Raw genomic sequence first — 19,377 nt, 5'->3', positions numbered from 1 at the left:
GTGATTGATTTATTTCACTCAGCATAATGCCCCCCAGATTCATCCATCCTGTGAGATGTTTCATGGATCCATCATTGTTCTTTATCATTGTATAGTATTCCATTATGTGTTCATACCATAATTTGTTCATCCACTCATCTGTTGATGGGCACTCAGGTTGCTTCCATATTTTTGCTGTTGTGAATAATGCTGCAACGAACATGGGTGTGCAGATGTCTATTCACGTGACTGCTCTTATTTCTCTAGGATATATTCCTAGGAGTGAGACTGCTGTATCATATATTTCTATTTCTAGCTTTTTAGCGCCAAATCTTTTTCCACAGTGGTTGTACTATTTTACATTCCCTAAGAGTTTCAATCTCCCCGCAACCTCTCGAACATTTGTTGTTTTCTGGTTTTTTTTTTTTTTTTTTTGATTAGTGCCAGTATTGTCACCATGACATGGTATCACATTGTAGTTCTGATTTGCATTTGCATTGCTAATAGGGAAACCCTGCTGGCATAGTGGTTAAGAGCTATGGCTGCTAAACCAAAAGGTTGGCAGTTCAAATCCACCAGGCACTCCTTGGAAACTCCATGGGGCAGTTCTACTCTGTCCTATAGGGTCGCTATGAGTCGGAATTGACCCAATGGCAATGGGTTTGGTTTGGTTTTCAACGGCTAATGGGAGCCCTGGTGGCGCAGTGATTAAGCATTCAGCTGCTAACTATAAAATGTTGGCAGTCTGAATCCACCGCCACTCCCTGGAAACCCTATGGGGCAGTTCTGCTCTGCCCTATAGGGTTACCATGAGTCGGAGCTGACTTGATGGCAGTGGGTATATAAGTGTGTGTGTGTGTACATAGAGAGAGTGAATGCACGAACAACAGTGAGCAACGGTGGTTCAGTGGTAGAATTCTCATATTCCATGCAGAAGACCCTGGTTCAATTCCCATCCAAAGAATCCCAAGCGTAGCCACCACTTACCTATCGATGGAGGCTTAAGTGTTGCTCTGATAGTGAACAGGTTTCACTGGAGTGTCCAGATGAAGAAAGACTAGGAAGAGAAGCCTGGTGATTTACTTCTGAAAAGCAGCTCTAGTGAGGCAGTGGTTAAGCACTCTGCTGCTAATCAAACAGTCAGCAGTTGAAGCCTACCAGCCGCTCCGTGGGAGGAAGATAGGACAGTCTGCTTCCATAAATATTACAGCCTTGAAAACCCTATGGGGCAGTTCTACAAGACTGTCCTACAAGATGGCTATGAGTCAGTGTTGTCTCAGCAGCAGTAGGTTTGGTTTGGGTTGGTTCCTTCTGAAAAATCAGCCCATGAAAACCCTAGGATCACAACAGCCCTATACTATTGTGCATGAGGTCACCATAAGTTGGGAGCCAACTCAATGGCAGCTAACAACTATATACACACCCACAAAGACAGAGATAAAGAGAGCATGCAAGAAAAGATTTCTACGTAGATAAATTTCAATTCGGTACTGCCTCTATCAAATCCATTCGATGCTGGCATACAAGTCTATCTCCTCTAAACTGAATGCTCTTTGCAAACATGGATAGTGTCTTTCATATCTCAGTGTTGCCAAGGACCCTAGCATATAAAAAGAATACATTTGCTAAATCCACACAACCCTCCAAAATGCATAGTAATGAACTGGGCTGTATTTTAAGGAGTTTGAATCCATTTCAGGTATCTCAAACTCACGGTTGCTGTCCACAACTTCCACAGAGTCAACCAAGCATCAGTATTTGCTTCTCCTTTCCTTAAAAACATCAGTAACGGATGGCAACCGCTGTTCGTGTTTCCAAAGGGAAGGCAGAAATCAGCACAGTGTCCCCTATTGTTCTGTAGCTGCCTCACAAAGTACAGCCGGGCCTGAGAGTAACAATTACAAACACGTCCAGCTCTGCTTTTGCAGGCTCTTGTGCGACTCTGTAGCAGTCTCCACGTGAACCGTGTGCAAAAAGGGTAAGTAATCTTAGCAGTGGCCCCTGCACTGGAGCAGCTCTGGCCAAAAACCTGACCTTAAATCCAGACATAACATTAATAAAGACATCTCAGTTTCAAATGGAAAGTCATGGAACTGTGTTTTTGTTTTTTGTTTTTTTTTCAGTAAGGCAAGTTTATTTACTCCCACAGGAGATAAACAAACATGGCCACCTGGGAGAGCCTGGGACAAAATGTACTTGACCTGCAAGAGATAAACCGAAAGCTGAGAGTCTGAGAATAAGCTGAACGTTTGGCTCCTCTCAGCTCAATGCACGGTACATACCTGTCAGAGGGACAAACGCCAACGTGAAGGATGCACCGCATGCAGAAGGAAGGCTTGGAGAATGGGAGCAGTTTTGTTGGCTGAACAGGCAGAGTGGGGCAGATGAGCATTCTCGGGGTCTAAATTCAGCACTGTACTATACCAAAACAAAGCCCCTGAAATTGCCTGGGGGAAAGTCACTTAAATGTTCAGTGCCTCAGTTTCCCTACCTACAATGTGACAGGAATCAGTACACTGAATATACTGACATTTTATTTAATGAATGCATACGAAATCTAAAACCTAAGGAGCCCTGGTGGCACAATGGTTAAGCGCTCCACTGCTAACCAAAAGGCTAGCAGTGCGAACCCACCAGCTGCTCCATGGAGAAAAAATCTGGCAATCTGTTCCCACAAAGATTTACAGCCTAGAAAACCCTATGGGGCCATTCTACTCTGTCCTATAGGGTCACAATGAGTTGGAATCAACAGGAGGCACAAAACAACAAGGGATACTCACACCGTCACCTATTGCCACATAACGAAACCAAACCTGTTGCGCTTGAGTCAATTCCAACTCATAGCAACCCTAAAGGACAGAGCAGAACAGCCCCATAGGGTTTCCAAGGAGCACCTGGTAGATTTGAACTGCTTGACCTTTTGCCACTGGGGTTTTCCCTGTCGCCACATGGTCACATAAAAAAAAATAAAATCTAAACCCTAAATACGCTAGTCAAAAAGAATTATTGTGATAATTAAGCAAAACAAAATTCAGAATACTGAATTCCAGTCTCTGTTCATATTATCGCCTCCTCAGAGAGACCTTTCCTAAATGCCCTATCAAAAGTAACAACATTCTCCCTGTCAGTCACATTCTCCTGTTTTATGGTCCTCCCAGGCCTTATTACCACTTACCACCTGGAGTTATTTTGTTCATCCATGTGTGTGTCTACTCTCTCAGCCAGGAGAAGAGCTTCTGCCTATCTTACAGTTTTTGGTTAACAGCCGAGATCTTAACCACCACTTAAAGAAGACATACAGATGCCAAATAAGCACATGAAAAAATGATGTTCGACATTATTAGTCATTAGGGAAACACAAAGTAAACCACAGTGAGATCTCTACTAAACCCAATGCTGTCAACTAGACTGACTAAAAAAAAAAAAGACTGACCATACCAAGTGCGGAAACCCTGGTGGCATGTGGTTAAGTGCTACAGCTGCTAACCAGAAAGGTCAGCGGTTCGAATGCACCAGCCGTTCCTCGGAAACTCTATGGGGCCGTTCTACTCTGTCCTATGGGGTCGCTATGAGTCAGAATCAACTCGAAGGCAACGGATAACAGGTAATACTACGTGTTGGTAAGGATGTGGATGAAACAGAAACTTTCATATACTGCTGGTAAGAACGTAAATGGTGTAATCGCTCTGGAAAACAGATTGGTAATTTCTGAAAAAATTAAATATGCACCCACTATCTGATCCAGCCATTCCATTCCTACTTCCCCAAGAGAAACGAAAGCATATGTCCCTACAAAGACTTGTATACCAATGTCCAGAGGTTGTCTGTGATAGCCATAAGCTGGAAACAACCCAATGCCCATCAACAGATGAATGGATAAACAAACTGTGGTACATCCATACAATGGAATATTGCTGAACGATAAAAAGGAATGACCTACTGACACACACTACAGCATGGATGAATCTCAAGATAATTATGCCGAGCGTAAGAAACCAGACCAAAAAGAAAAAGAATATTAAATCTACTTACATAAAATTCAAAAAAAACTGAAACTTACATACAGTGACACAAAGCAAAACAGTGGCTGCCTGAAGAACAAGGGAGGGATTATTTAGGGCCACCAGGAAATATCAGGAGGGGTGATGGATATTTTCCATTATATTGATTATGGTGCTGGTTTCACAGGTGTATACATGTCAAAACTTACCAAACTGTATATTTTAAATATGTGCAATTTCCTGCATGTCAAGTATACTTGAATAAAACTGCTCAAATAAGAGACTTACAATCCAGAAAACAGTAATAAATGATTCCCAGTTATGTGTATTGTGTTCATAAACGAATTTTTAGGTGGCTCACATTTCCTTTCTATATCCACCTAAAAACCAAAAACCAAGCCCACTGCCGTCAAGTCGATTCTGACTCATAGCGACCCTATAGGACAGAGTAGAACTGCCCGATAGAGTTTCCAAGGAGCACCTGGCGGATTTGAACTGCCGACCTCTTGGTTAGCAGCTATAGCACTTAACCACTATGCCACCAGGGTTTCCTCTGTATCCACAGTAGGTGGATAATAAATATCAGGACTGGAGGGGAGAAGAAATTACTCTATCTCAAAGTGTCATCTTTACCACTTGCTGATTTAGCTATGCCCATACTTCTATGCTTCTAAACTAACAAGTTGGACAATGTAGGGTCTATTACTACCCGGCCCCTTTCTCCATCTAGGGATAGATAGAGAAAGACCCCCAGTCTTTTTGTCTTCTAAAGAAGCAGATCCTTCCTTGTCTGGAAGAGCAGACACAAAGAACAAAAGACTCAATGACTATTTGACAGATTAAAAGAATAGACTACTGTTTTATTTAAAAGATCCCTAAAGAATTAGACCATTTGAGGCTATACACTGTTCTGATGAAATAGTTATATATGACCCAGATCTGTAAACTCTTGCCCACAGACCTGCCCACTTCCTAGGAGAGTTCCATCTTCTCTTTTCTCCAACTTTCTTTCCAGGTCCATGAATGTGTGACGTGCAGGTGTGTTTCAAATAGCTATCTCTAATATTTTGAGAAGTCTCTCATTCAAATAACCCCAGCAACTTGAAACTGTTTTTCAAACATCTAAGACAGTGACCATAACTAGACAACCAAGGAGAAGAATAAACAATGGATTTTATGTGTCAGTGGTATATAGAGTGCCAGTACAAACTACCAGGATTGCTACCTGAAGACAATAGGTCACACTACTGTTTAACAACAGAATTAAGGCTGAATAATGATTAGCGATAGCTATAATAATAGCAGCCCCGTTATGGCTCCACCAAATTATTAGTTGTGTGACCTTAGCCAAGTTGCCTAACATCTGAAACTCAGGATAACAGTACCTACCTCACAGGGTTGTTGTGAGGATTAAACGTGTTAGGCTTAGAGCAAGAGCTAAATAAATGTTAGCTAGTAATAGTGTTATCACCCTCAACTTTCAATGGATCTCACTAATCCTTCTGGCCCTGGATTGTGACAGGCTTAGGTTCAAATCCTGTCACTTACCTATGAGCCTCGGTCTCCACCTCCGTAAAATGGGGATGATTAAAGTTACCTGACTTTTCAGGTTATGATAAAGGATTAAATAACTTGATATAGCTCCCTTCCCTTGCAATCTCCCAAAGAGAAGATCGCAGAGGAAGGAAATACTTCTAATAGCTGCAGATACAGTCAGTTTTTCCATTTCTGGCACGTGAGAAGTGGGGGAAATGGTGATGCAAAGGGATACGTAGGGATAGGGGTTCTGGGTGAAGTCCCAAGAAGAGCGCGAGAGGCAGGTTGACCCAGAGCGGCTCGACCCTCAGGGGCCCGATCCTGCGCAACTCCCTTCATTCCCCTCCCGCGTCCCGGGCCGAGGAGCCTCCCCAAGTGAGCGGGGTTATTTCGGAATCACCATGAGGCAATTCTCATGAGGCAATGGGTCAGGAATGCGGCGCCGAGCCGGGCCGCTGGCGTCCGCGACTCCCCCGGCGGTTCTACCTGCCCTCGTCCAGACCGACATCCCCGGGCTGCGCGAGCCGGAACTCCGGGAGGCAGGAAATGAATGGGGACCCGAGGGGTGGGGGCGCGGAAGGACCAGGCCCCCGGTCCCGGGAGATCGAGGGAGTTAAGAGGTAACCTGCCCGCCCACCCGGGGGGGGGCCCGACGGCGGCGCCCCCTCCCGGGTGGGGCAGGCCGACCGAGGCGGGGGCCCGGCGGAGGCCAGAGCCGGGGCCCCCGGGGCTCCTCACCTCCGCGATGTCATGTTCCTCCCGCCCTCCGGCTCCGCGACGGACCCGCTCCTTGCTCAGGCTCCGCTGGGCCGGGTCACATCAGGCTGGCCCGAGGGAGGCCCCGCTCGGGACCGGACGGGGGGCAGAGCCAGCCGGCCTCGCGCAGACCCCCCTCCAGGCCTGGGGATCCCGGAGACTGTGCAGCCACCCCCCCTTCCAGCCCGGCTCGCTCCTCCTCCTCCCCCGCCCTTCCCTGCCGGCGCCACCGTGACGTCACCCCGCGCGACGCCCGCCGCCACTTCCTGCTTCCAGTCTGTGGGGGAATGAGAGGTGATCGTTAATGGTCGCTTGCTTGCTTTTGGTATACGCTGCTGCGTAGTTCCCAAAGCGCCCTCGCTCTCTCCTTTAAATCTGTGCTTGAGCTGCGCGTTTGCTGTTGTACACACTCCCTCGGACCTATCACATCCTCTCCTACTGTGTCAATTTCCATCCCTGCGCTCACTGCGAAATCGAAATTCATTCATTTTATTCCACAAATCGCTACTCCACTTACTGGCTTTGTAATCTAGAGAAAGTTTCTTAATTTTTCTGTCCTTCAGTTTCCTCATTGTAAAATACATTTTCTTCTTAGGGTTACTGTGAAGATTAAATATATAACGTGCTTAGACTGGGCCTGTCCTATATAGTCCAAAAAACTCGTTGCCGTCGAGTCCACTCCGACTCAGGGACCCTGTAGGAGAGAGTGGAACTGCCCCATAGGTTTCCAAGGAGTGGCTGTGGATTGGAACAGCCAACCTTCTGATTAGCAGCCAGGCTCTTAACAACTGCGCTACCAGTGCTTTACAATTATTACAGGAGCCCTGGTGGCACGGTGGTTAAAGCGTTCGGCTGCTAACCAGAAGGTTGGTAGATCGAACCAGTCAGCTGCTCCACGGGAGGAAAAGGTGACAGTCTGTTTCTGTCAGATTTACAGCCTTGGAAACCCTACGGGGTAGTTCTACTCTGTCCTGTAGGGTGGCTATGAGTCGAGATAGGCTTGACGGCAGTGAATTTAGTTTTTTTAATTGCTGTGGTTATAATTGTTACCTGTTATTATCATTATGATTAAACATATATTGACTTAAGGCAATACAGCTAGTAAGTAGCAGAGCTAGGATTCAGCCAACATCCACATAGCTCCAAAATCCTCATTTTTGTCCCATTGCTTCCCTTCTCACTCCTATGCAAAGAACTCTCATAGAAGGTGATAACTGCTTTGACATTGTTCTGCTCCTTGCAAAAATTGTCTTCAATATATGTTGATTTCATTTAGGTAGTAGCTGTTCAACAAGCAGTTGCCCAGCCCTGTTTCTCTCCATCATCCTAAATTCTGGCCACCTAAATTACATCTCACCTAGATCACTCGAACAGCATCCTAACCGATCTTAGACCTATAGGTTTACCCAGTTCCAATCCATTCTCCACGTAACAGTCAGAGTGATCTAAAATGCAAAACTACTCATTCCCTGCCTTGAATGCTTCAGTGGTTTCTCATTGCTTTTAGGATGAAATCCAAAAACATTTAACATGGTGTACAAGACTCCAGCCTGGTCTGGCCCCTGCCCACATCATCAGCTCCTTTGCTCTCCACCACTTGCCTCCATTCTTCATGGCCCAGCTGTATGGAGTGACTTTTGGTTCTCCTCAATATGCCGTGCTTTTTCCTAGATCAAGGTCTTTAAACAATCTCTGTCTCCCTGGAAGTTTCTTCCTGCCCACCCCCCACCATGAATTCTAGTTTAGGCTTCAAACCTCAAAGTAGAAGTCACCTCCTCTGTAATAGGAAGCCATGGCTGATTCTTCTAGTCCAGATTAGATAGCCCCCAAGGCTCCTATCCTAGCTTAGAACCAAACATGCTCCATTATAAATCTAAGAGGAAGTATCATATGGAAATGAAGTTCTTGACCTCCAAAACCCAGCCTGCCTGCCTGCCTGCCTGCAAGTCCGTAACCAAGTCACTTGACTCCTCTGTGTCTCAGCTTCCTTCTCTGTGAAATGGGGATCAAAAATGGGGATTAAGAGGGTTAATATTTGTGAAGTGCTTAGAACAGTGACTGGCCAAGTAAGAATTTGATAAATGCCAATTATCATTTGTCTCTTTTCCCAAGTAGACTGTAAGTTCCTTGAGTGCAGAAACTGTGCCTCCCTAATCATTCCTATAATTCTGTACACTCTGCTGCTACAGTGATCTTTCTATGATGCAAATCTAGTCATGTCATTCCCCTGGTCTATGAGTGAGATCAAAGCTTTTAGCAGTAAATTAAAATCCTTCCATTAGCACCTAAAACTCATCACTGTACGGCCTGTGCCTACCTGTTCAGCCTCATTTGCTCCCACCCCCTCACATATTCTAGCTATTCCTAAAGGCTTGTTGCTGTTTCTTACTTCCTGGCTTTCGAAAATTTACTTCCTTTTGCCTGGAATACCCTTTGAACTCTTCCACATCTGGAGAACTAAGTGTCATGGAAGGTTTAGCTCCACCTCATGCAGCCCCTCCAGGAAACATTCTCTGCACACACCCCTTGACCACTAACTGAAGATAAAATGGACACCCCCTTCCTATGCACTTGGGGCAGCCTGTTTGTGCCTCTGTCAGCACCTAACATACTTCAAAGTCATTGTTGATCGATGCTTCTCTGTCTTCCCCCATATTATGAGCTTTTTAGACAAAGTCATTGTCTTCTTCGTCTTTATAACCTCAGAGCCTGGCACAGTACCTGGTATACAACAAGCTTAAAATTTACTTATTACTTATTTAGAGATGCTTTATTTGAATTTCTCTCTCAGTTGGAAAGGCAATGCAAAGTCCTTGCAACAAGCCAAAGAAACAGTAATTGGCTCTGCTCCTCAGTGTACATTCTATCTTCTTCAACCCTCATCAACATTAAAGGCTTGGTGTATATCCTTTCACACTTTTCACTATGCCTATATCGACACACACATTCCACACCCACATTCACTCACATACACAACATAGAGTTTTTTTCTATTTTATTTTTTAAACTGAGTTCATTAGATGTTTGTGTGATTTATGTAATACACAACGGACATCCCTCTAGATTAGCAATGGTTTTCCAATACAAATATAATGTGGGCCACATACATAATTATAAAGTTCCTATTAAAAAAACAAACCCACTGCCGTCAATTCCAACTCAAAAAAGTTCCTATTAGTCACACTTAAACAAGTGGAATTAATTTGAATAATATGTTTTATTTAACCCAATTGTTTTAGTTACCTAGTGCTACTATAACAAAAATACCACAAGTGAGTGGCTTTAATGAACAGAAATTTATTTTCTCACAATTTTGGAAGCAGAGGCCCCAAGTTAGGGCACTGGCTCTAGGGGTAGGCTTTCTGTCTCTGTCAGCACTGAGAGAAGGTCCTTGCCTCTTCGGCTTCTATTCCTTTGCTCCTTCCTGATCTTTATTTGGCATGGTGTCTGTCTTCTCCTATATCTCTTTGCTTCTCTGTACTAATCTGTTGTTTTTATAGCTCAAAAGTAATTGGCTTAAAACACACCCTACACTGATATGGCCTCTTAACATAACAAAGAAAACCCATTGCCAAATAGAATTATAACTACAAGCATAAAAACAAAGCAAAACAAACCCATTGTCAGTCAGTGGATTCCAACTCATAGCAACCCTATAGAACAGAGTAGAATTGGCCCACAGGGTTTCCAAGGAGTAACTGGTGGATTTGAACTGCTGACCTTTTGGCTAGCAGCCAAGCTCTCAACCACTGTGCCACCAGAAACAAAGAGGTTAGGATTTACAATACAAATTTTGGGGAACACAATTCAATCCATAACACCAATACACCAAAATATTATCATTCAACATGTAATCAATATGAAACATTCTTGTTTTTAAAATACTTTTTATTGTGCTTTAAGTGAAAGTTTACAAATCAAGTCAGTCTCTCACATATAAGCTTATATACACCTTACCACATACTCCCATTTACTCTCCCCCTAATGAGTCAGCCCGCTTCCTCCTTCCAGTCTCTCCTTTCATGAATATGAAACGTTCTTAATGAGATATTTTACATTCGCTTCTTTTTACTAAGTCTTCAAAACAAGTGTGTATTTTACACTTACAGAATATCTTAAGTTAAATTATGTACATTTGAAGTGATCAGTAGCCACATCTGGCTAGAAGCTACCATACTGAACAGTTCATTCATTTCCAGTGCTGCAAAACATTCCATCATATGGATGCGTGCTACTTAGTCAACTAGTGCTGTGTTGATGGACATTCAAATTATTTCCATTTTGGGTTTTTTTTTTTTTTGCCACTAAAAATAATGCTTCCATGAACTTCCTTATGGGAAAATCATTGACTCAGCAAGTGAGTGAATCACTAGGTTGGCCTTAGTATTAACACTCAGGGAAGTATTATCAATATTATCAATATCATCCCCATTTTATAAGAAAACTGATGTGCAGGGGCTTGCCCTGGGGTCATACACAAAGTGGCCTCTGGGCTACAAGGACAATGCCCTTTCTGCAGCACAACTGTCTTGTGGTTTTCTGTCTTTCTGTGCCACAAAGAGATATGAACCAAGGTAACTAGATGGTGACCTTGGGTAATTAATTCGTTTATACTAATAGAGCCTAAGTTCTTTCATCTAAAATTCCTACCTCACATGGAGGTTGTGATGAGGTTAAAAATGAGTGTCTCCAAAACCAAAAAAAAAAAAAAAGAAAAAACCCTACTGCTGTCAAGTCAATTCCAACTCATAGTGACCTCATAGGGTTTCCAAGGGTGTAAAGTAAATCTCTATGGAGGTCAACTGCCATATTTTTCTCTCTAGGAGCTGCCACTGGTGTCAAACTGCTGACCTTTTGGTTAGCAGTCAATCGCTTTAACCACTGCTCCACTAGGGCTCCTTGGTGTCTCCAAAACCCAAAAAACCAAACCCATTGCCATTGAGTAGATTCTGACTCAAAGCAACCCTATAGGATAGAGTAGAAATGCCCCATAGGGTTTCCAAGGAGAGGTTGGTGGATTGGAACTGCCCCCCTTTTGGTTAGCAGCCAAGCTCTTAACCACTGAGACATCAGGGCTCCTAGTGTCTCCAGACATGTTTATTATTTGCAAATAAGAATGCACTGTATAAATTTAAGAATACTTTGTGTATGGTAAAACCAGGGACTTAATAATAAGGTTTACTTTATAACCAACACTAGTATCATTATATCATTATTATTTGTGATATTTTACCCAACTAATGAACTGCCAAAGAGCCCTGATGGAGCAATGGTTAAGCGCTTGGCTGCTAACCAAAAAGTTGGCAGTTCAAACCCTCCCAGCAGCTCCTCAGGAGAAAGACCTAGCAATCTGCTCCGATAAAGATTACAGCATAGGAAACCCTACAGGGAAGTTCTACTCTGTCACGTGGGGTCTCTGTGAATGGAAAATAGGCTCCACGGCACCTAACAGCAATGAACTATCCTCACTTGTTGAAATGGACTGGTAAAAAAAAAAAAACCATAAATTTTGCAATACCACAACAAACCACAAGATGGGTTCATTTATGCTTTTATTTTATTTCAATGCCAGCGAAAGTCTCTGAAATGGTCAGACTTTTTGAAGGGCTCAAAGAAGCATCACTGTGCTTTGTTGTGATAGATTTATTTCAAATGGTAGTTTCTAAGAGGTATTTTGCTCAGGAAGCTGAACAAATAAAGCTGCTGACACTCCCATTCTCAAAAAAGAGCAGTGCCTAAGCATTTCCTTGAGAATATCACCTCCCTGGCCAGTGAGTAATCCTAAATTGGCATAAAATGCTGGCTATTAGGACCACACTCATCCTTAATCTGCATGGAAGGCACTCACATTGGGAAACCACATGTTTCAGCAGGCCTGGCAACTCTGCCTTCACTGTAGTCTGAAGGGCTCCAGGGAAATTTCTGAAGCCTTTGGAGGCATCAGATCCCTATGTTGTGTCCTCAGTCAACCACAGCCAGATAAAGGCTATGTGATTTCCAGGGACAAAGCCACTGAGCAGGTGGTTTGGATCTGAAGAAAATCAAGGTAACGAGCTCTAGCCATGAGCAACAAACATGTGAAAGAATAGAAAATTCAAGCCAGAAGATATCACAAATGTGCACATTTTGGTTTAGGGGCTTTGATGGAGTATTGTTGTGTACTGTTGACTCACAATAACTCTGTTGGACAGAGCAGATCTGCTCCATAGGGTTTCTGAGGCTGCAATCTTTGCAGATGTAGACTGCCACATCTTCCTCCTGTGGAACAGCTGGTGGGTTGGAATTGCTGACATTTCAGTTAGCAACTGAGTGCTTAGCCACTGCACCACCAGGGCTCCTTCTTCATAAAGATTACAGCCAAGAAAACCCTACAGGGCAGTTCTACTCTGTCACATGGGGTCCCTATGAGTCGAAATCCACTCGACAACACCTTACAACTACATAGGTTGCTGGGATGATTAAATGAGATAAAGGTACAGAGCACAGTTCTAGGCACATAGCATGCAATACTAGCTTTTGTTACCCATGGTGTATAAACGTTAGCAGAACACTTGGTATATACTGAGATCTCATCAACAACTCTGATGATGATGATGGTGATCGTAACAAGAGCTAACATTTTTAGACTACTTACCATGTATCTGATACTGTTGTAAGTGCTTTTGTGAATATCTATATGATCTTCCCAACAACTCTATGAGCTAGGTATGATTGTTATCTCCATTTTAGAAATGAAGAAGCAGAGTACAAAGTGGTTAGTAAATGCTTGTAGAAGGAATAAATGACCATGCCTCCATACCTTTCGCATTTATTGTTCTAATTGCCTTTATCATCTACCAAACATGTCTTTATTCATCCAAACCCAACACAAAAACCAATTCAATTCTTCTCCAAAGCTTTCCTAAATCTCCCAGGAGGGATAACTTGTAATTGTTTTTTGGTTTGCTTTTTCTTCCACTGTGTATCCTTCCAGAGCAAGGAATATATTTTATTCATTTTCGATTCTAGGTTCTCTAACCCTTCACCATTAAGCATAGTTTACAGTCTGATTAGGAGAGATAGCATTAAACCAGCTGTGCAGAAAATATCCATGGAAAGTTTCCAACTAGCCTTTCATAGGAAAGATTTCACTTTACTTGAGGGTTATGCATGTATTTATCCATTCTTACACTAAAAATGATAGTTGTTTTCTAATGTCTTTGCTAGGCAAAATAAAAAGCTGACAACCCTATTTCAGTCTCCGGAAGTACTCTGTTGGGGGCATTGGTGGTTCAGTGGTGGAAATATTGCTTTCTACATTAGAGACCAGGGCTCGATTCCCAGCCAATGCACCTCGTGCACAGCCACCACCTGTCCGTCAGTGGACGCTTGTGTGTTGCTAGGATGCTGAACAGATTTCTCTGGAGCTTCCAGACTAAGATGGACTAGGAAGAAAGGACTGGCAATCTACTTCTGAGAATCACCCAATGAAAATTCTGTGGATCACATTGCTCTGATCCGTAACCCATCATGGAAGGGCACAGGACTGGGTAGCGTTTCCTTCTGTTGTGCACGGGGTCGCCATGAGTCCGGGCGGTCACCAGCATCTAACAATAACACAAAATAAAACACTTCAAGACAAAACAGTCTTGCCTTCCCCACTCTTTCGTCAAGGGAAGAAAAACTACATTTCCCATAATGCCCCAGATCCGGAAGGACGTGGGACTGACATCTTCCCGTGATTCCTTATAGACCGGAAGTTGGGCCCTTAGTTCTTTTTCCCATCTTGCAAGGTAAGAATGGCGGGGTGGCTGTGCTGGAGTTTACTTCAGGACCCCAATCCTTCGCCATCCGAAGCAGGAGGGCATCAAGTTGACACCTAGAAGGGCCGAACATGCTCGGGGCCAACTAAGAGGCCTCCCAGACGTTTCATTTGTTTCGCTTGGGTTGGCGGCGGGGCACGAAGCGGGTGAGGTGGAATGCCACGGAGGCTGCAACAGTTTACCACCTTCCCGGGCTGGGGGCACGGGACCCCTGCGAGGATTCGTAGTGGGTTGGTGGGGATGGAGGGACCGGGCCGGCGGTGCGCGCTCTGGAATCCACGGCCCAGGTTCCAGAAGACGCCGCTGGGCTAGTCTCAGCCACGTTGGGGTTTAGGACTGAGGACAAATCCTGTTTTCCCGTATTCCCCATGTCTGCGGCCGGAAGTCTTGGGCGCTGAGCTTTTTTAAGTTTGGGCTGGGCGTGGGCTAATATGTGTATGTGCCCTGATCTTTTAAACTGAGTTTTTTGAGAAAGGTAATAGTCTTAAAACTTATGAGCAAAGACTTTAAAAGCAGACGGTTTCATGTTCCAGGTTCGTTGTTATTGCTTGTGGAGCTTTGTTAAAGTCTCTGCCTAGGTATTTAACTCGTAAAATAGGAGTGATAATAGTGTAGAGGCTTGAACACCAAATATTTAGGAAAAAATCTAACGACGGTCTGATATCTCCGGATCCTTAAGTTTATACTATGTTGAAGAGACAACCGTAATACAGGACTGGAGTAGAGGTGGATTTTGGAGGAAGGCCTGTCTCTCTTGGGAGTTGGAAGATGAAATGGGTGTTACCTGTTTGGAGGGGATGGTGAGGACTTCTGGTCTGGGGAGCCCTCATTGTGCGGTTCAAGTATTGCCTTTTTAAGGATCGTTGATGAAATTCTGTCTTTTTTTTCCCCTTTAATATTGGTAGATGGCGAGTGAAAAGGCTGAGAAGCCGGACACTAAGGAGAATAAGCCTGAAGTCAAGAAAGCAGATGCCAGTGGTAAGGCTAAGGATGGTAATCTCAAGGGCAAAAAGCCCAAGAAGGGGAAGCCCCACTGCAGCCGAAATCCCGTCCTAGTCAGAGGAATTGGCAGATATTCCCGGTCAGCCATGTATTCCAGAAAGGCCATGTACAAGAGGAAGTATTCAGCAGCTAAATCCAGGGTAAGGAATGAGAAGGACACTGCTGACAGTTAGATTTTAATCTTAAAAAAGTTTTGTCTGTTTCATGACTCTTTGGTGCCTTTGTTTCTTTATAGGTTGAAAAGAAGAAGAAGGAGAAGGTTCTTGCTACTGTCACAAAACCAGTTGGTGGTGACAAGAATGGTGGTACCCGAGTGGTTAAACTTCGCAAAATGGTAAGATCTGGAGGAGACAGCAAGTTGAATGTGTTTAGGTTGCGTTTGAATACTCTGAAGAGGACTGTGTACTGAGTTTTTAGAAATTTATGTTTACCAGAGTTGTTCATCTAAGGTAATGGGTTCCGGGTTTACAACTTAGCTCCACCACTCAGTGTTTGACCTTAAGTAAGTTGTTACTTTTCTGTGTGGTTTTTTTTTTCCTCCTCGTAAAGTGGAACAACAAGTTACCACACAGGGTGGTTGTGAGGGTTAACTGGAAAAAAAAAAAATAGAATAGAGCGTAGAATGTTGCCTGGCCAAGAGAACATTGTTTCAGCATCCCCCTCTTACCACACGCAAGACCCAAAGTTTTCTCTCTGCTTATTACTGTGGAAACATTTCCCAGGTGTGCTACACCCTCAGGATGAAAATTGCCACACCAGAGGCGAGATGGGACTTTGATTTCCTTTCTTGTCATGGTTTTTGTGAGCTGTTTTTTCTACTAGGTGTTCACATTTGTGAACACTGTCCACTAAAATGATACAGTGTAGTTGGAAATGGGTTGTTTTTTTATTTAAATTGAGAACCAAGCTCTGCCTCTCTCTCCGTTACATTACGCAGAATGTGTTATGTGTTTTCTTAAGGGCTGTAGTTTACATTGGAGGTCAGGGAACTCAGAAAAGTTTGGAATCGCTGCCACCTGAGAGTATATAAAGATGGCTTGCACGTAATCTAAAGTTTATTTTAACCTCAAGTTTACAAAAATAACCCCGCTCAACCCTTTCCACCTTTGCTTGAACACAGCTCCTTCGTTAAATGGTTTCCATCCTAGGTTTGCGCAGGGAGGATACAGAAGCATAATGTTGACCTTTTCCAAATTTAAAAATGTACTTTAGACAAAAATGCAATAGTGCAAATAAGAGTTTAAGTTTCATATAAGAAATCTGTAGCAAAGGTTTAACTGACAAAAGTTGAACTCAGCTTTCGGCTAATCTGGAAGGCTTATTTAAATAAATTGGAACCACGGACTGTCTCCAGCCTAGGTATTACCCTACTGAAGATGTGCCTCGGAAGCTTTTGAGCCATGGCAAAAAACCCTTCAGTCAGCATGTGAGAAAGCTGCGGTCTAGCATCACTCCTGGGACCGTTCTCATCATCCTCACTGGGCGCCACAGAGGCAAGGTGAGCCGCGCACCTCAGCTGGCAGGGCGTCATATAGGTAGTAGAGCGTTTTAGTGTAGAAATGGTCATATGTCCTATGTAATTTTTCATGTTCTTTCTTCACCTAGCATAAACATTTTCCTTTTAAAAATAATGTTTATAACTTGTAATATACAGCGCTTTATTTAAACATTTCCTGTTGTTGATCATTCCACTTGTTAGAGATGATTCAGATGTCCTTTTGGGGAAAGATATTTCTCTATTTGAGTTATTTCTTTAGGATAGATCTACAGTAATGGAATTAACCGAGTTAAAGGGTGTTAGTTTTTTTATTAAAAGTAATGCCCGCGAACACAACACAGAATCTCTGATGGAGCAGGAGAGCAGTGGGATGCAGACCTCAAAGTCTCGTAAAAAGACCAGACTTAATGGTCTGATTGAGACTAGAAGGAGCCCAGAGGTCATGGTCCCCAGACCTCCTGTTAGCCCAAGACAGGAACCATTCCCAAAGCCAACTCTTCAGGCAGGGATTGGACTGGACTATAGGATAGAAGATGATACTGGTGAGGAGTGAGCTTCTTCGCTCAAGTAGACGTGTGAGACTATGTGGGCAGCTCCTGTCTGGAGGGGAGATGAGAGGGCAAGGGGGATGGGAGCTGGCTGAACGGACACGGGGAACACGGTGGGGAGAGGAGTGTGCTGTTCTGTTAGAGGGAGAGCAACTAGGAGTACAAAGCAAGGTGTGTATCAGATTTTTTATGAGAGACTGACTTGATTCGTAAATTTAAAGCACAATAAAAAAATTTTTTTTAAACACCTAATTAAAAAAACCCTCAAACGCTGACATCCTGGGGTCATTCCTGTTAAGAATTTGGGGTGTTTGCATTCTGGAACTGCTGATGGTATACGTATGTAGACATTTCCTTTACCAAATTTAGACACGTGGCTTGATGTATTCAAAAGTCAGCTTCTAATTGCAGAGACCAGTACGCCTTAGCGTTTTATTTACCTTACAGAGAGTGATTTTCCTGAAGCAGCTGGACAGTGGCTTGCTACTTGTGACGGGTAAGAAAATCTTTGGATTTCATAGGCTCTCCAACTTTAATTTTTATGTGTTTGCGATGCACCCAGTTGCTCCCACCTGCATGGAACTTCCTCAGTGTCAGGAAATTTTGAGCTTCCTGTGTACATATCGTTAAATGGAGGCAGGTGTTCAAATTTCGTGTGTCAGCATCGCCAAGTAACTGTCACCTAAAATGTGGAATGGTGCTGGGAATGCATCCTGCGTAAGACTTATGAGTGGTCTGTCATTTGGCAACAGAATCATGTGCCTAAATTTATTGTGAGTGGCCTGTGAAGGTCCTGACCCACCTGTGTAAGGAAGTGACTGCTCTTTCCTAACCTGGGTGACTTTTAGAAATTGGAGGGAGAAAAGCCTTGGACAAATTTGAATTTTTGAAAAATTCTCTATGCTGACAGTAGAAAGAACGGTTTGGAATTTCTTCAAATCTTGGCGGGGGAGGTGGGGAGTCCAAATTTAACTCCCTAGGTTTATCCAAATGCGTCCTTAATGTGCCTACTCAAAGTCAGTTCTTAAATATTTGTTTCCCCTTTCCCTTACCAAATTAATTTTTCCCCTTAGGACCTCTTTCCCTCAATCGAGTTCCTCTGCGTAGAACACACCAGAAATTTGTCATTGCCACCTCCACCAAAATTGATATCAGTGGTGTGAAAATTCCAAAACATCTCACGGACACTTACTTTAAGAAGAAGAAGCTGCGTAAGCCCAGACACCAAGAAGGCGAGATCTTCGACACAGAGAAAGAGGTGAGTTGTTTCTGTCATATCCTGTGATATCACTGGCACCTCTAGTTGGAAGTGAAAATAAATAGGTTTAAGCATTCTTATACACAAAAAAGAAAAGTGTAAATAATGAGACATGTCTGGGAAATAGTATTTTTCCAGATTCTTCTAAATTCAGTAGCTTATAATGGAATGTGGGCTCTCTCAACAGAATCCTGAGGTTTTGGTGGAACTTTCTAGGAATTGCTGCCACTGACTTATTGGGAATGTGCCTTGATGTATCCTGAATGTATATTCAAGTAGACGAAAGGATAAGAGCTGCTGTTTTTATTATGTAAGAAGTAGGTTTTATTTTGCAGCCTTCGAAGGAAAGAATAAAAATCGCCTTTAAGGGCCTTATAAATATTCCTGGAAATGAGTACTTGTGAGATAGGATTTTTTAGTTGACAAAGGAGTTTGGCACTTGTGACCTGCTTATTAAATGTTAACTTTTCTGTTTCTTTAGAAATACGAGATAACAGAGCAGCGCAAGGTTGATCAGAAAGCTGTAGACTTGCAAATTATGCCAAAAATCAAAGCCATTCCCCAGCTCCAAGGCTACCTGCGTTCTTTGTTCGCTCTCACAAATGGAATGTACCCTCACAAGTTGGTGTTCTAGATTTCTCTCAAAGAATTGAATTAAATAATTGATACATTTAACTTGTGTGCTTTGTTTTTTCTTTTAGTAAGTTAACTTGATTCCTAAGTGTCCAGCCTGGCTGAGTTAATGGGATTTTTGCCTCTAAATGGGAGTGGAACATGGTTACAGCTGCCATGGGGATTCCTTGTCATGGGCTTTTGGCCCTGGGGTCACCTTGAACTTTGCCACTGGCATCCGGGTTTTCGACTTCAGATTTCTTTGTGTCTGGCTCCTTGGCTTTTCCGCCTACTGTCTCCATCTCCCCATGTAAAACAGTGGCATTTCCCCAATGATTCCTGAACAAGGCAAAGCTAAATCACACATAGATGAGAAACCACTGTG

The 19,377-nt window shown here is 43.3% G+C and overlaps 2 protein-coding genes across 3 annotated transcripts in view; one reads left to right on the top strand and one right to left on the bottom strand.

The window, feature by feature from the left end:
• PTPN11 (protein tyrosine phosphatase non-receptor type 11) overlaps positions 1-6,438 on the bottom strand; it is a 71,974-nt gene extending 65,536 nt beyond the window's left edge. For both annotated transcript variants that reach the window (XM_023539330.2, XM_023539331.2), the window contains exon 1: positions 6,255-6,438. In XM_023539330.2, the coding sequence (XP_023395098.1) occupies positions 6,255-6,268 (14 nt within the window). In that variant the 5' untranslated portion in view covers positions 6,269-6,438. The remainder of the gene's footprint in view (positions 1-6,254) is intronic.
• A 7,585-nt stretch (positions 6,439-14,023) lies between these two features.
• On the top strand, positions 14,024-19,055 carry RPL6 (ribosomal protein L6). The gene is made up of 7 exons (XM_003420317.4): positions 14,024-14,044; positions 14,980-15,216; positions 15,312-15,410; positions 16,431-16,574; positions 17,570-17,618; positions 18,196-18,380; positions 18,862-19,055. The coding sequence occupies exons 2-7, from the start codon at positions 14,980-14,982 to the stop codon at positions 19,012-19,014; spliced, it is 867 nt and encodes a 288-aa protein (XP_003420365.2). The 5' UTR covers positions 14,024-14,044; the 3' UTR covers positions 19,015-19,055.
• Positions 19,056-19,377: the final 322 nt, after the last annotated feature.

The sequence above is a fragment of the Loxodonta africana genome, chromosome 19, assembly GCF_030014295.1.
Source record: "Loxodonta africana isolate mLoxAfr1 chromosome 19, mLoxAfr1.hap2, whole genome shotgun sequence".
In the NCBI taxonomy this organism is placed as follows: Eukaryota; Metazoa; Chordata; class Mammalia; order Proboscidea; family Elephantidae; genus Loxodonta; species Loxodonta africana.
This window is presented reverse-complemented; position numbering and strand designations above follow the sequence as displayed.